Source organism: Rhinoderma darwinii, chromosome 3, assembly GCF_050947455.1.
Source record: "Rhinoderma darwinii isolate aRhiDar2 chromosome 3, aRhiDar2.hap1, whole genome shotgun sequence".
Classification (NCBI taxonomy): domain Eukaryota; kingdom Metazoa; phylum Chordata; class Amphibia; order Anura; family Rhinodermatidae; genus Rhinoderma; species Rhinoderma darwinii.
The window spans coordinates 275262173-275278016 of record NC_134689.1 but is presented as its reverse complement, the minus strand read 5'-3'; the positions used below and the strand labels follow the sequence as shown (position 1 = coordinate 275278016).

At 40.1% G+C, this 15844-nt stretch overlaps 1 protein-coding gene across 7 annotated transcripts in view; it reads left to right on the top strand.

Moving 5' to 3' along the window:
* MYZAP (myocardial zonula adherens protein) overlaps positions 1–15844 on the top strand; it is a 113948-nt gene that overhangs the window by 72250 nt on the left and 25854 nt on the right. For all 7 annotated transcript variants that reach the window (XM_075857949.1, XM_075857944.1, XM_075857948.1 and 4 more), the window contains 6 exons: positions 57–140; positions 6956–7117; positions 8261–8353; positions 9207–9320; positions 10454–10606; positions 13398–13523. In XM_075857949.1, coding sequence (XP_075714064.1) covers positions 57–140; positions 6956–7117; positions 8261–8353; positions 9207–9320; positions 10454–10606; positions 13398–13523 — 732 coding nt within the window. The remainder of the gene's footprint in view (positions 1–56; positions 141–6955; positions 7118–8260; positions 8354–9206; positions 9321–10453; positions 10607–13397; positions 13524–15844) is intronic.

Below are 15844 nucleotides of genomic sequence, written 5' to 3'. Positions count from 1 at the left end.
TTTCCTATTTACATTTGCTGTGTCATTATTAAATAACTTTCTTTTTCTCTGTTAAGGTGGACTTCAAACCTACATCTGACAGGAGAAGAAAACGAAATGGATTCATTTCTGAGAGAAAAGCATCAGAGCCGCAAACTCTTGTGAGTCATATTCACATCTATTCTGCTGTAACATTCCCTTTAAACATGAACTTTACATGTGTTGCAATGTGTGGACAGAAAATTACACTATGTTATCATGTTTTTTTCTATACACATTTTTTTTAATTGTTAGTGGTGTTTTGTTTTTTTATGTGACTCATCAAAAATCTTGAAATATTGCAGTTTTCACACTGGCCACTAGAGCAGTCACAATAAGCTGATATTTCCTGTTCTCTGGAGTTTACTTGTCAGCTTTGCTGTGTATACAGGCACCGGATGAGGAGAATTATCTCATTATCATTAGAGGGTGGGCAAGATAATGACAGCTCCATTGTACTACTGGAAGCCTAGATAAGGGAGGATAGCAACGCTATACATTATTTACGCACAGATACGGCTCTGTATGGAGCTCCCCTGGTCTCTAGGGGAGGGGGCTATACTCCATCACTTCCTGGAGAGTGTAAACATCCATAAGATTTCTTGTCAATTGACTCCCACTCATTTTAGCTGCCATAAAGTGCATGCACCCTGCTGTACTGTGTACATTTCTTTCGCAAAGAAAATTGATGTAAAGTACGCAAGCTGTGAGGTGGGGTTATGAAGAGAAAAATGTCTAATGTCTAGCAAGATGTGCCAACGTTATCAGTATTGATGTAATGGTAACAAACCACAGAATAAAGTTATAAGTGATCATGTTAACTATACCGCATGGTGAACGTCGTAAAAGCAAAAAACTAAGGACAATGGCGAAGTTACTTTTTTTTTCTACTGCCCCCAAAAAATGTATAAAAGTTATACAATACATTATATGTACCCAAAATGGTGAAGTTTAAAATACAACTGGTACCGTAAAAAATAACCTCTCATACGTTACTTCGACAAAAACAAAGTAATGGCTTTCGGAAATTGGGGAATAATGAAACTTAAAAAAATTGCTGCGTCATTAAACAGGACCTGTCATTTGCCCAAAAAAGTACAGTTGACGTCTCAGATTGCAGGCACCTCAGTTTCTGATGCTTTTTATTTTTTTCTTCTAGCCCCCCCACCGTTCCTGAGAGTTCGGGGCCGTTAGTTCTGGTGTCCGATATGCAAATGAGCCCTTTGACTGTCAAGTGGGCAGTTACCCCTTATCAAGTGACAAGTGTTACCTGCCCACTCAACAGTCAAAGGCCTCATTTGCATATCAGGCACCAAAACGAACGGCACTGATATAACAGCAACGGTGGGGGGCTAGAAGAAAAAAATAAAAAGCATCAGAATCTGTGAGGCGCCTGCAATCTAACAGAGATGTCAACTGCAGTTTTTTAGGCAGGTGACAGGCTCTCTTTAAGGCCCAATTTAAGAGCTGCCCTAAAAGGGTTAAGACAGTATTATTAAATCTCCCCCAATGTACATAACGTCTGTATCAGTGGTTGAAGTGTCCAAATGACAACACTTAATGCCCCAGTGCCCTGGCACCTCTGGAATACTATCAGACTGAGACTAGTCCTTATAGCAAACATTTAAACAGAGATCTACTTATACTATCATACCTGTGCTGAAAAAGATATAAAAGATATAAAGTCTGCTATGAGGCTGAATATCACTATGCTAACATTGAAAGGGCCGCACACAAGCGCTAGAAGAGTTGTCATGGGAAATTATACATAGAAGCCCTTCTCACAGGAGGGAGGCCTGTAACTTCAATCACTGATAGCGTGACACAAGAATAATGTTCACATTTGTAAAGCTTTAATATAATGTAGATCTTATAATACATGTTTAATGGAAATTTTCCATTGTCAAGTAATATTTTTAGAAACTTCACATTCTGATGTTAGAACCTGACGATTGTACAAAAATGAGACACTATATAGTCAGAACATAACTCTTCTGCAGCAACTGAGCTGTATATTATAAGAAATGATATACCCCTAATAAAAATAATTAAAAATATGAGCAGTCACCTTGTACTCTGCCTATGCCCTTCTGCTTTATATGGTCACAGAACTCGTTGGTAACCTCTAATATTCTTATACCCAAAAAAAAAAAAAAAGATGCGTACATTTAGTATAAGAGCTACAGTATGTAACAATTGTCAGTTGGACATGATAAGGATGAGTTTGTAGCCTCTGGGTGAAAGTAAGAAGGTTTCCATGCACTGACAGAGATCTTGAAAAATGGGAGACATTGAAAGGATAATATATTAATGACAAAATGTATTTGTTATACAATAAATTAGCTTAATTTGCGTAACACTTTTTAAACATACATTAAATATCTCCTACCATGTCTCTTCACTGTCACATTTTCTAAATTTATGTTAAAGGGGACATACATACAGTTACAAGAGAAGACTGTTGCACTCGGACAGGATGACATTGTGAAGTTAACTAAGTTCAATTGACTTAAAGAGGCTCTGTCACCAGATTATAAGTGCCCTATCTCCTACATAATCTGATCAGCGCTGTAATCTAGATAACAGTGGTTTTTATTTTGAAAAACTATCATTTTTGAGCAAGTTATGAGCAATTTTAGATTTATGCTAATTAGTTTCACGCCCAGTTGTCTATTAAGAAACTAATTAGCATAAATCTAAAATTGCTCATAACTTGCTCAAAAATTATAGTTTTTCAAAATAAAAACCACTGTTATCTACATTACAGCGCCGACCAGATTATGTAGGAGATACGGCACTTATAATCTGGTGACAGAGCAGTTGAGGTTTTATGTAGCATTTCAAACTACAGCAGAAGGTATCAAAAGTATAAGACTAGGACGGCAGCTGTCAAGAGAAAATAGAGAGTAGATTAAAGTGAAAGGTTATATGTGAATGATTTACTTAGTGGGTTGATGTGTTGGTGTGTGGACTGGTGTGTGACCGTTTTGTTATTTACATTTGCTTGGTCAGGATTATCTGTTCTTTCTACCTACAGGGGCAGACATACTATATGTGCAAACTGTGCAGTTGGATAGGGGCCCAGTAGTTATGGGTGCCCACTGTCACCATAAAAGCAGCTCCCTACAGTCTATTAGATTGCACATAAGGGACTGAGCGAATGAATTTCATGACATGTTTACTTGTTAAATTGTGAGAGACAGAAGAGAGAATTTTGGAGAGAAGGGGCCTATAAAATGTTCTTGCACGGGGCCCTTCTGCTGCCTGTGTCTTGGTTGTCTTTGTGTATTCAAACTACAGAATAAACAAGGTGAAAATATGTGGATATTTTTTGCTAAATTAATGAGGCTTGGAATTTTAATAAAAAATGCAAATGTTAACATGTTGCCTCTTCTTTGGTTGGACTTCTCCTTTCACTTTAAGACTTCGTTCATGGTCCCAGGTCCGTTCCTAGCTTTTCTGCTGCCCGAGGCGAAAATTGAAATGGTGCCCCCCAGATCTTGATTGACATCCCCCTGGCTGTTCTACATCACTAGCAGCTTCACACAAAAAATAAATAAATCATACCACCCATTATCTCGCTGCAGAGCATACAGTGACTATAGTACTGACTAGAGACAGAATAAACATTTACATTAAGTGACTCACTATGATGACTTCTCCCGGCCATGTCCCATTTCTGCAGTTTTCCGCTCAGATGTCTTCAGCTTCTCACTATTCAAACATTTCTGCACCTATAAACGAAGATAAAATTCTTATGGTGCCACAAACAATGCACCTAAATATAAAAGCGCCGTACACTGCAACTCTAATTCTAATAGAACCATACACTGTGTCACACACACACACACACACACACACACACACACACACACACACACACACACACAGTGACCCCCTGTAGATAGTGCCCCCTGTAGACCGTAACCCCCATAAATAGTGCTCCACATATAGCCCCCCACGCCCAGTAGATAGTGCTGCCCGTATAACCCCACCCCTGTAGATAGTGCTCCACATATAGCCCCCACATATAGCCCCCTGTAGTTAGTGCTCCACATATAGCCCCCACCCCCTGTAGATAGTGCTCCACATATAGCCCCCTGTAGATAGTGTTCCACGTATAGCCACCATCCTCTGTAGATTAATGACATCGTGCCGCTTGCATCATTAAAAGGCGTTGAGTGGCAAGACAAGTCATTGTGCCCGGCTAATCAGCGCCTTTCAATGTTGCATCATTGAAAGTCGAAGATTGGCAGGCTGCCTTGCCCTGTCAATCAACGCCACATGCGTTATTGAAAGGTGCTGAATAGGGGGGAAAGTTCTGTGCCATTCAGCGCTTATGCATGTAATTGTATCTGCGTCCTATAGACGCAGGTACAATTATAGTGCAGGAGGGGGTGGCTGCGGCTGGTTTCAGTCGCACCGCCACCCCCTCAGAGAGGCAGCAGGGTGCATGGACCATAAGGCGAGATGCTCATCTCGCCTCATGGTCCGTGCGGCCCTAAATGGTCCCTACCCTACTAAAAGCACATTTCTGGACTCTCCCCTAGACAGACTTTAGTCGAAGACCTATACAAAAAAAGGAATAAAAAGGCAAATGTTTAGGCCTTTACAGGTAAAATAGGGAGAGGATCGTCAGAGTTCCCTGAACTTGATTTGGAGAAATATATTTCAACAACCTCACATTAATATAAGAAAAAATATATAAACAAATTATAAGAAAGTTAAATTTTATATATGGTGCAGTCTTATATCAACAGTTCCCAAATTCCAAGCAAAGAGATGTAGCAAAGCTAAATTTGGTAGTTTTCTTTTAGCATTCTGTGAACCTAAGCAATGGCCAATACATCAGTCTTTCAAGTCTGGTTCATATAGCTCACACCAAGACTGAAAAGTACAGTCAAAAAGGTACAGCAAAACCAATGTACAGTATATAGGTACAATTGCACAGGTTTCTGTGGAACCCCAAAAAAATATGTCAATGGAAGATAGATGTAAAAACCCCATTAGGGTATTATGAAAGTGTACGAATATAGAGAGATTTAAGGTTTTTATAGAGTTGTGCTTTTCTGTGGATTGCGGGGAGGGGGGGGGGGGGGCAATTGAAGAGAAGAGGGAGGAGAATGTGAGAAAAAAATGTGGTCTGATAGGGGAGAGACGAGGGTAGTAAGAAAGAAACAAAAAGAATCCTCTTCCTATCCATAGTTATTCATAGTGTTATTGAAGAACATACGCTCATCACTCACAGAAGCAGGTGGTAAAATTGTGAACTGAACCATGTCACTTAAATACAGTTGCAAGAAAAATTAAGTAAATCCTTAGAAATGACCTGGATTTCTGCATTAATTACTATTAAAACATGGTCTAATTGTTGTTAAGTCACAACTATAGACAAACACAATTTAACGAATAACACACAAATAGTTGCACTGTTCATGTTTTTTATTGAGCACATTGAGTAAACATCCACAGTACAGGGAGGAAAAGTAAGTGAACCTCTGTGATAATGATTCTCTAACAGCTAATTGGCAAAATGTGTTTCAATTAAGGAGAGGAGATTAAAAGTGTGGGTTTCACAGGTGTTTTGCCCTCTAAATAAATGCACACAAAGTTTGTTTACAGCAAAATCTGTTCTTCTCAAGAAACATTGTTTAGGGTAAAATATGCCTCAAGGAAAACAACTTTCAGAAGATGTGTTAGGCCCTGTGCACACTCGTCTCAAAAACCGGCCGAAAATGCCTCCCATTGATTTCAATGGGAGGCGGGGCGGTTCTCTCCCGTTGAAGGAAGGGACATGCCCTATCTTCGTGCGTTTACGCCTCTGACCTCCCACTAACATCAATGGGAGGCAGAGAAAGCGTATTTCGCTGAGTTTTTTGCCCGTAGCACTCAATGGGCGCGAGCGAAAAACGTGGCGAAAATCGTGGCAAACGACATGCAGGAAGGACAAAATCTTCCTCAAAATCCCAAACTGAATTTTGAGGCAGAATTTTCCTCCTGCAAAAAAACTCTGTGTGAACAAGGCCTTATAGAGACGCTATAGCTCGAAAAAGCTACAAAAGCATTGCTAAATACCTGGGTGTACATCAATCCACGTTTAGACTAATTTTCTGCAAATAAAGGACTAGACTGTTGCTACTTTCCCTAGGAGTGGGCATCCTTTTAAGATCACTCCAAGGCTTTTCCACGTTCTGACATCTGATAAGCTATTACCAGACAGGTCATTAGTATATGATCGGTGCATGTCCGACACCCGCACCGGTGCGTGTCCGACACCTGCACCGATCTGCCACTCCAGCTGTTTCCGGGCACCAGACAATATTGCCCGAAGCAGATGGCTCCGGTCAAGGAATAGCTGCCGAGCTGCAGCTTGACTCCTATTCAAGTAAATAGGAGCCGAGCTTCAGTTCTGCCGAACAGCCGCTATGCAGTAGTTGGAGCTTCGGACATGCACCGATCATATACTGATGACCTATAAGGTGGATAGGTCATCAGTTTTCAGAAAGTGGAAAACCCCTTTAAGTTCAAGTGTTCACCTACTTTTTCTTCCTGCACTTTGGATGTTTACTCATGTGTTTAATGTGTTTACTTCATTTCTTAATTTCAAACTGTAAATGTGCAAAGCAGAAGGTTGTATAGAAAGAACAGGTTTTATAATAAATGGAATCCTTTAGTAATTAATATGCATATATTACTATAAATACCTATATTTAAATAGTTCTTTACTGCTCCTCTGCCAGGGCTTTCCTGGCTAATGTATGACGAGAAGTACGACTGCTCTGTACAACTTGTCATTTATACGAAAGTCATCAGTTTAAGAAAGCTATAAGGCACAGTTACTATGTGACTATATACACACACACTTTATTTTACACACAAACATTGCAGATATTTAACGGGTTATTCTAATATTTTCTTCTTATGATTGCATTTACAGCACCTCTATTCTGTACCCAAAGGTAATCCACCATCAGGACCAGCCTCACATGGAGTGGTTTATGGTGTTGTACAAAGGACTGAAAACAACCACCAAAATGAGGTTGTGGTCTATGAATGGTCCTCTCATCAACTGAAAGAAGAAATGAATTACATTAAAGATGTAAGTATAGTATAGTTATCCATATGAGTAATTTTTAGACCTAAAACTAATTCTAGAAATGAATGATGAAAGTAAACAGAAGGTATACATGCCCCCAAGGTTTGGCTTTAGGATTTTCTGCATACCCCTGAAACAAGGAGACTTGTAGAAATTCTCCAGATAACACAGGTGTTACCGTCCTACTGATCTCTTCCATTTTCAGCTAAGGGGTGGGGCTTTGCAAAGGGGATGGGGCTCAATAATCCTTCTGACCTATTGCAGTCAGACAGAGCAGTGGAGGAAGGCTCCTTCTGCAGCCAGTTGTCTTAGCTCCAGTAACAGGATTGTGAGGAAGATGTGGAATATGGCTGGTCTACTGGGACACAGAGAGATTTCTTTATATATTTCTCAGTTTTAATTTCAATATGAGACAAATTAGGATGAAAGGAGAGAAAGAGATTAAGGGAAGAATTGTAATTTTTTTTTTGTGTATTTTTTAAGTTTAGTTTTCCTTTAAGATCAACAAAGGCTTTTTCTCTTGGGACTGATACAACAACAATTGTCTTAAATTAAAAAAAACGTATTAAAGGAAAATTCTACTTGAAAAAAAAGATGTTGAGATCTTGTAATTTACATACGTTAGGGGAACAAAACTCAATGTTACTTATAGGATCGGTAAGTGATCAAGAACTAAGTGTTAATAGTCTTAATTCTTCGGATTAGCCGTGTTACCTTTGACTTCTTTAAAAGGGGCTGTTTGCTTTGGAGAATTCTTACTTGTTAAAAAAAATCACTTGAAAATAAGAAGATTATAAAGTCTCCCAATGCTGGGACCCCCAGCAATCAACTATAATCTGTGGGAAAATTTGGCAGCAATTGTTCAAATTCCCTGCAACACTACCACAGGGGAAATTAAGCATTACACAGTGCCCATTCAAATGAATGGGTTGTCTCTGTAATGCGGGAAAGGACAGGTCCTCCAGAGTGAGAGACGCTCTATCTGACCACTCTCCACTCTGAACAAGTGATGAGGATTCTGAACAGGGGACCCAACCTCTATTTACTGAAATATGGAAATGGGTTTTCTAAACTGGACAACTCCTTAAGTACAAACCGATTTCCTTTTATTAACCTATTAAATGTACAATTCTTATTGCACTGCAGGTAAGAGTGACCTTGGAAAAGATAAGAGAGAGAATGTTTGGAGAATATGATGACATGAAAGAGAAAATTAAACGTCTAACTCAAGAAATGAAGGTAAATGCTGATACCCTTCTTGAGATTATGGTTTTTACGGTCACTCCATGCCTAAAATTCTATCTAACCAGCATTCTGAACTAAGCAATGTAATGAGTCTACTACTTTAATGACTTTGCACTGGCATTGATAAGCTACGTCTTCTAAATATAAAACATAATACTCCTCCATTTTTATTCTAGATTTAAAATAAATTTTGGTAGGTATTCTGATCATTATTCTTTATTAAAAATTGCTGTAAGCATCTTTTACATATAGCAATTTTTTTAAACCATGACAAATGACTAGTGGTTTTAAAAATTGTTATGAGTATCTGATGTATATTTCCATTAGTACAATCATCGTTCATATGCCACCATTTTAGAATGCAAGTTTAATCATAGCGTCATATGTACTAGCGATGATATTAATGTATGTGTATGTGTGCTTTTAGGCCTCATGCACATGAACGTGATTTTGCGGCAGCAATTCACCCGCAAATCTGCGGGTGAATTGCGGTCCCATTAATTTCTATGGGCTCATGCACACGACCATGGTTTCCACGGTCCATGCATTGGCCAGGAGCCTCGTCCACAAAAATAAAGGACATGCTCTATATGGGCTGCATTTTGCAGTCCGGGCTCATTGAAATGAATGCGGGCCTGGTCCGTGATTTGCGGGCGGCCCACTACGGTCGTGTGCATGAGGCCTTAGACTAGGCAATAATTGTCCGTTAGACACAAGTAAATAAAAACAAATACATTGTTACATGTAAACAGGCTTTTAGGTTGTTTAGAGGACTATCATAAATCTTTACATTTACAGATGTCTGGCCAAAAACCCTATTCAAAGTTTTTTTTTTTTTTAAATTTAGGTTTCATCAGCACAGCAAGAACTTTTGGAGAACCACACCCAGGCACAAGCTTCTGCTTTAGACAGTCTTGGGGAAATCAATAGTTCCCTAAATGCATCATCAATAGAAATACAGGTATTTAAAGTTATTACTTAAAACAGATTGGCAAAAGGCATCATGAATTAGTTTGGTAAATGATGTCATATCTCTCCCATGTGTCTATATATTTAAAACCATCCAATACACATAGAAAAGTGAGCCAACTCCTATATTTATAGGGGATACCATACAATAGTCCTGAATTTCTTTATATCCTGTTAATTTGATTACCATATACCCGATAATTGTATACAAATGTATTGTACACTGAGAGCCATCTTCCGAAAAGAAGACATCCTTTGTGTTCTGGCCGGGCTCAATAGGGGCATAAAGATGGAAGGCCTGGGGGCCTTCATAAGCCCCCAGGCTGCCATCACAATTACTGAGTGTCTTAGATGCCACAGTCACTATTGACTGCGACAACTTAGTATGTTAAACGGCTGGGATCAGAGTTATCTCCGATCCTGGTCGATGCTGGGAAGTGTCGGCTGTCACATAAAGCCAACACCTGCCAAGTATGGAGCCTGTGAGCCCGCTCCATACTCCCCATTACGTCACAACCACAAAGTCCAGCCAAGACATAGATAAGGGGTTAAGAAAGGGTTGGACATCTTCCTTGAGAGAAGTCAGAAAGGAATCTTTTCATCTCTTTGACATATTGGTCTAAGCTGTGTAGTTTTTCCTCTGCATCCGTCAGGGTTTGTAAATATAAAAGATTGAACTTGATGGAGAAGTCTTTTTCAGCCCACTACCTATTTACCTATGTAAGGGTTCTACAAATAAATATGTCCATATTGTTACCTAACACAATTGAAACAAATGTTTATGTAAAGGCTCAATGAAATTTACAAGCAGGATGATCACAGGGCTCATTTTGTGTCACCGTGACTGATTGGATGAGTTTCAAGTATCTACGTTTTATAGGAGACATGTATCTTTATGTATTAGACAATATGTATGAACTACAGATCATTTGATATTTAATAGATTTATTCAAGGCTTGCCTTGTTGCTTAGATTAGTATTTTAACAACTAATGTGTCACAAAAATCGTCATTGGGTGAGTCACATGATTAAAGATGTGGGGACCAGTGCATGGGCTTAATGGGTTTTTACTCCTTTAAATGACACTTTCAATAGCATTATTGCTCATTTTCATCTTTGTTTCAGAAAACACTAGTGGATATGACTCTGGAAAACTGCAACATTAAAGATGAGGTGAAGAATCTGAAACATTCCTATAATGAGTCCTTAGATAAATTGAAAGAAAAACAGCATCTGTTGGAAGCGGCCCATTCTGAAAACCAGTTGTTAAAAGTTAAGGTAAATACATTCCCTAACCACGGTCATACTATGCAAAGCTGCTACATTTGATTCAGGCTTTAGGAGTGCTAAATATAAAAACGGTATGTAACTCCTGCTGCATTTTCCAGTTAGTTAGATGTACAAGTCGACTGTACAGCTGTCACAGTCGACTACTCTATTGTTTCGGCCAAAAAAAAACTGAAACCTTACGGAACGGAGACAAACAGAAGCCATTAGCAACGGAAGCATTACCATTGAAATCAATAGTAAGGGTATGTTCACACATCCTATTTTCAGACGTAATTCAGGCGTTTTACGTCTCGAATTACGCCTGAAAAAACGGCTCCAATTCGTCTGCAAACATCTGCCCATTGATTTCAATGGGTTTTACGATGTTCTGTTCAGACGAGGTGTAATTTTACGCGTCGCTGTCAAAAGATGGCATGTAAAAAGACACCTGCCTCAAAGAAGTGCATGTCACTTCTTGGGACGTAATTGGAGCCATTTTTCATTGACTCCATTGAAAAACAGCTCCAATAACTTCCGTAAAAGACGCCGCAAAAAACGCGTGCACTTGCAAAAATGTCTCAAATTCAGGAGCCGTTTTCGCCTGAAAACAGCTCCGTAATTTCGGACGTATTTTGCGTTTGCGTGTCAACATACCCTAATGCTAACGGAAAGATATGGTTTCCGTTTGCCTTTCTGTTGATGGGTTCCCCTGATGGAACCCATCAACAGAACCGAACGCTGATGTGAACACACCCGAAGAGTGTTGTAGGGTGTGTTGTGCTTTGCTATGAGGACAGCACTATGGGCACTACAATAAGTCTTGCACTGTAGGGGCTACTATGTGGCTGGCACTATGGATACTATTGTAAGGCAGGAATTATGGGCAATGTGATAAGACTGGCCTGATATGGAAACTGTCACTAGATTTTAGGGCACTAAACTACCAGTATGTTGTATCACTGCTGGGGTTTAGCGACAAACATGTTCTTCTCCAAACTATCAGTTTTAGCTTTATGTCTAAAAAGAAGCTATGATACAGCACACGCTGTCTGTAAATTACCAGAGAAGAGTCCTGAGATAAGTCCAGAATCATCCGGCGCCTGCGAAGTGAAGCAAGGTGTACTTAGCGGGTGCAGAATGCTGCTGGACCCTTTTTAGGACTCTTTACCGGTAACGTACAGATATTATAACTTCTTTTTAGACAAAATGCTCTACCAGACAGCTTTGAGAAGGGTGTGTTTAGGACACTAAACCCCATTAGTATAACGACAAGAATACTAGAATATTCAAGGGTTGTGTCTATGTTTCAAAGAAGCGGTCATGGCACTCAGGGTACATGTAGATCTTATAAAAATCCAATTTAGGAAGGAAAGGGGGCATCATTTTAATACAAAAGAAAGACTTTTGTATTAAACAATACCTGTTACACTAACATGCATTGGCAGAAACACTGGGGGAGATTTATCATAACTGGTGCAAAGGGAAAGTAGGCAAATACTCCATTTTTTATTTGTACCAGTTCTGATTAATCTCTTCCATTTAGTTTTTGTCTTTAGCTACTGTAATTGTAGTAAAACTGATAAATGCATTTATGGCGTCAAATCTGTCCACTAACACTGGGTAGAGATAAAAGCAGGAAAAATAGAACAGGTTAAAATGTAGCTGTAGTTTTAGGAACAGTGACATTAATAAGATTACCATTCTATGAGATAATAAGTGGCTAAAGGCCCTTTTACACCGGCCGACTCATGGCCGCTGCAGCGAGCGCCGAGACATCGTTGATCGGCGCTCGTTTGCTCCTGTCACACGGAGCTATGGATGGGGACGAGCAGTCGTTACTCCGATCACTCATCCCCATACATTATTATCATGTCGGCAGCGCGTCTCCCTGATTACACATGTGCTGTCGACAACAATCTTTTACTTTTTTAAAACGATACGACCAGCATATGATCGATCATTTGCGTGATCATCTTCTGATCGCTGCCATTTTTACACAGGACAATTATCGGCAACGAGCGTTATATGAACGCTCGTCTGCGCGATCATCGCCTAGTGTAAAACCCCCTTAAGAGGCTACATGCATCTTCCACTATCTACTAGGAGAATGTTACATAAAAACGGATGCAAATGTGCAAACATAAGGTAGCATGTAAAAAAAACATGAAAAACAATGCGAACAATGTGGCTCCTTAGCCTTCTTTTAGAAAACTGTACCTTACATGTAACATAAGCTTCCACCCTGATATTTTGCACAAGTTTTGTAAACCAGTAACCATACAATTGTCTGCCTGAACATGTACACATAAGGATGCCACATTTTATACCGCCACAAAATAGGGTTGTGCTTTAAATATATACCTAATAACCACTTTTTAAAAAGTTTATATGACCTTTTAACTGATGTGAATTAACAGTTGTGTTTATACAGAAGCGCAGATTACCGAAATTAAAGATTGCTATTGAATATATCGGTAAATAATATGTGGATCTAGGCCTACCCTTAAACTAAAAAAACTACATTGCTTAATTTCCTCTAAAGGCTTTTATTTTGTTGTCCATTTAATGTGTTTTCCTTACTGTAACATTCCCTTCAATCTTTAACTAGTCATACGTGTCTTGGACTCCTTCCAATTCTGTTCCCACTCTTAGTTACTCCTCTCAGAGGCATATATAAAAATATGTAAAAAGATTTGGGGATTTTACAGCTATCAGATCAATTGTTCTTGTCCTCATCTAGCAGATTTAGAAAATGACTCAAATGTTTTTTTTACCCTTGCTTACTTTCATTGTAAAACAGATAGAATCCTCTCAAGAAGCGAACGCTAATGTCATGAGAGAGATGACACGAAAGCTATACAGTCAGTACGAGCTGAAGCTCCAAGAGGAAGAAATGAAATACGACACAGAAAAAGAAGCCATGATTGTATGTATTCAATAATCATTTATTAACTATTTATTTCCAATCATGTAACATTGATTTAGTAGGCTTCATACGACCTTGCAACCATCAAAAATAAAAAAACATCCCTGTTGCTGTGTAGCCCTAGTCTTAAAGAAAATTCATAGTTTACCCGATGCCAGTAAAAAGGTTCAGTATTTGCAATGTGTGTGGATTTAGGAAAGTATACATATTCGCTCTCCTCCAAAGAAGGAAAACCATCTATCTAGTGCTCTTGCGCTATATCAAAAGCCTCACACCCAGCAAATACCCCGCTCTGTACTGACAAGTGGAAAAAACATGACACAGCATTCTACAGATGGGGATCTCTTCCTTTTGGGGGGGACTGGCAGCACTAAAATCCCTAGTGATGTTTTAATGCTCTTCTATGGGTCGGACATTGACTTACAGGGAAATTATGTTTCAGTAGGTGGCACTAGAAAAATGGTTTTGCTTCTTCTGGAGGAGAGCTAATTTGTATATCTTTTCCCATAGAGCATTGCCTCTGTCACATCTGAAACCCCCCTTAACTACAGTAATCTGTAAATAGTTGAAAGATGCCAATTCCTGCAATTTGCAATTGTATCTTTCAGCTCACTTGCATTCCCCCACTGTAAACCAGCAAATGGGTCATGCACTGCATGCTGATGAATAAAGAGGACTCCTAAGCTCAGCGATATAATGGAGGACCCGTCCACATCTAGTGATTGGGAATCACCATCTTTTAAACTATTTACGGATTATTGTAGTTTAGGGGGGTTTCGGAGATCACAGATTCCCTTTAGAACTCCATACCAGCTGTGTCTGTCAATGAGTAAATTAGGAAGTAATTTATATTGAAGATTAAATTATATTTTCATATATGTGTTCTAAAAGGTGCACCAGGCTGTATTCAATTAAATGAATGGAAAACGTAAAAATAGAAATTTGCTCCCCGGATGCATGTGGGTTGTCATGTGCAGGGCCACCATCAGGGCAGTACAGATGGTACTCCTGTCAGAGGCCCGGGATAAACAACGGTCGGAATTGTGGTCTATGTAATAAACTACATGGGCACCTGTTACTATAGTATTAGTATACTTACCCTCCTCGTTCACAGTGCAGCGGAGGTCTCGATGTCTTTTACGTCATGGCGCTGTGTGCCGCGCACAATGTTGCAACACTACATGGCGTCAGGACCTCCTCTGCACCCGGAGCCGAAGAGGAGGGTAAGTATAATGTTACTGTCTGCTGGGGCCCTGTATCTAAGCCTACCATGTGGTAGGCTTAGATACAGGGCCCATCAGACAGGATCACACATGGTGTGGTCCTTCTGCTGGGCCCTGTATCTAGGCCTACCTTGTGGCAGGCTTGGATACAGGGTCTAACAGACAGTATCACACATGGTAGGGTTAGATAAAGGGCCCCAGCAGACAGGATCACACATGGGCCCTGTATCTAGGACTGCCGTGTGGTAGGCTTAGATACATGGCCCATGTGTGATCCTGTCTGATGGACCCTATACCTAAGCCTACCAAATCATAGGCTTAGAAACAGGGCCCCAGCAGACAGTAATCTTATACTGTATAAGATTACTGTCTGCTGGGGATCTGTATCTAAGCCTACCATGTAGTAGGCTTAGATACAGGGCCCATCAGACAGGATAACACGTGGGCTGGGTATCTAAGCCTATCATGTGGTAGGCTTAGATACAGGGCCCATCAGACAGGATCGTGCCATGTGTCATCGAAGTAGTCCTCGAATCCGACATAGTCCAACAACCGAACCTGTAAAAAAACACAAACACAGAAAAATGTTGTAACACTTAAAAAAGCAAAACAATTATTATACTTACCTTTTCCTGGGTCCAGCGCTGGAGCCTCAATGTCAGCGAGCTGGGCCCTTTTGTTAAGCTTATCATATGTGATACTGTCTGCTGAGCCACTGTATCTAAACCTATCCATAGCTATAGGATCCTTAGCGACGCCCCTTGCTGTTAGTGCCGCATCGTTGGGTCACTTAGAAGACCCAGCGATGAAGCTGAAAGCTGAGGCCCATCGGCCATGAGAAGAAGTTGGGGGCCCCAAGAAGAACTTTTGCACTTGGGCCCATGAGCCATTAGCTACGCCCCTGCACCTAGGCCCACCCTGGCTCCAGCCGCTGCCTCCATCTCCATGGTGACTTAGTGATGTAATGTGGTGCCAATGTTGCGTCACTACGTAATACAAGTTTATGAAAAAGATATGTGGGAGTCTTCAGGGCACGCCATATTTTTAAAATATGTTTGCTGTGAGCTGCGTTTGCATTGAAGAAGAGAAACCCGGCAA